Source organism: Austrofundulus limnaeus, unplaced genomic scaffold (genome assembly GCF_001266775.1).
Source record: "Austrofundulus limnaeus strain Quisiro unplaced genomic scaffold, Austrofundulus_limnaeus-1.0 Scaffold582, whole genome shotgun sequence".
In the NCBI taxonomy this organism is placed as follows: domain Eukaryota; kingdom Metazoa; phylum Chordata; class Actinopteri; order Cyprinodontiformes; family Rivulidae; genus Austrofundulus; species Austrofundulus limnaeus.
The window spans coordinates 104,563-105,600 of record NW_013952984.1 but is presented as its reverse complement, the minus strand read 5'-3'; the positions used below and the strand labels follow the sequence as shown (position 1 = coordinate 105,600).

Genomic DNA, 1,038 nt, shown 5'->3' with positions numbered 1-1,038 from the left:
TTTAAAGGTAGCTCAACCCCTGCTGGTTGCTGCATGACCTGTACACCTGTTCCCCCATGTTTTTGTCATGTGTGTCTTCTTGAAATGGGTGTTCTTAAATGTAATTTCCTTGTGCTCCGTACAATGACAATAAAGACTTCATCAATCAAGTTGTATTTTTTGTAAAGCTGTTGTGATTTGTTACCTTGATCAGTCACATTGCTGTATATTCTCTCTCAGCTCGGTCACCTAAAAAGAAACAATGTGATAAATGTTTTATAGGTGTCCAAGTCAGAGTCCAATGTGTTTTGTTCTTTCTATTAGAGGATTTACTTGGCTGGTAGTAGTCATAGAGGGCAATCACAGCTGGTTTTAGATTGTGCACTGGGATCTGCTGTAAAAGTACCAAACTGAGGTTGACTGGTACATCCTTCATAAGCTGAGCAGAAGACACAAACAGAGCACACTTAGTAAATAATTCATGTGGTATTATGTACATTACTCCATTCTCCATTTCTCTTACCCCTTCCAAGTACACCAGAACGTGACCATCCTTTTGTTCAACACGATTCACCAGCAGAGCACTTTCAAGCTACAAGTAGATACATCAATCTGTTTTAGTATCACCCTCATGATGAGCTCATATGTACATACTTTAAACTTCTCAATTCAGGTGAAAAATACTGGAGTTACTCACTTCCTTCAAAGACTGAGAGTCTGGGATGAATCCAGAAAGCAAGGTGATATCAAGGATCAGCATGTTGGTGTTGTCTTCCTTTCCACTGTACCTGGAAAAGAAAATAACGTGCTTTTGGGTTGTACTTGCATGCCTATAAGCCAAAGATTCTTAACCCATGGGCCACGGCCCAATTGTGGGCCACGAGCGCCACCCTGAGGGCCTCCAAAGAACAACAGTTTTTAACTTTGGGCCGCAGAGGGCCGTGGGACTGCATTGATTTTGAATAAGGTGCGATTCACTTTCTCACCACTAGTAGCAGTAGTGCACCATTCAGATGTTTAACAACTTTTTTAATATGTAGAAGAATAACCTTAGAAACC

General features: G+C 40.9%; 1 protein-coding gene across 1 annotated transcript in view; it reads right to left on the bottom strand.

Annotated features, from left to right (window-relative positions):
- LOC106530959 (alpha-2-macroglobulin) overlaps positions 1-1,038 on the bottom strand; it is a 61,288-nt gene that overhangs the window by 1,539 nt on the left and 58,711 nt on the right. Inside the window, exons 33-36 of the mRNA XM_014026695.1 lie at positions 677-767; positions 503-571; positions 313-418; positions 185-228 (exon numbers count right to left, since the gene is read on the bottom strand). Coding sequence (XP_013882149.1) covers positions 194-228; positions 313-418; positions 503-571; positions 677-767 — 301 coding nt within the window. The 3' untranslated portion in view covers positions 185-193. The remainder of the gene's footprint in view (positions 1-184; positions 229-312; positions 419-502; positions 572-676; positions 768-1,038) is intronic.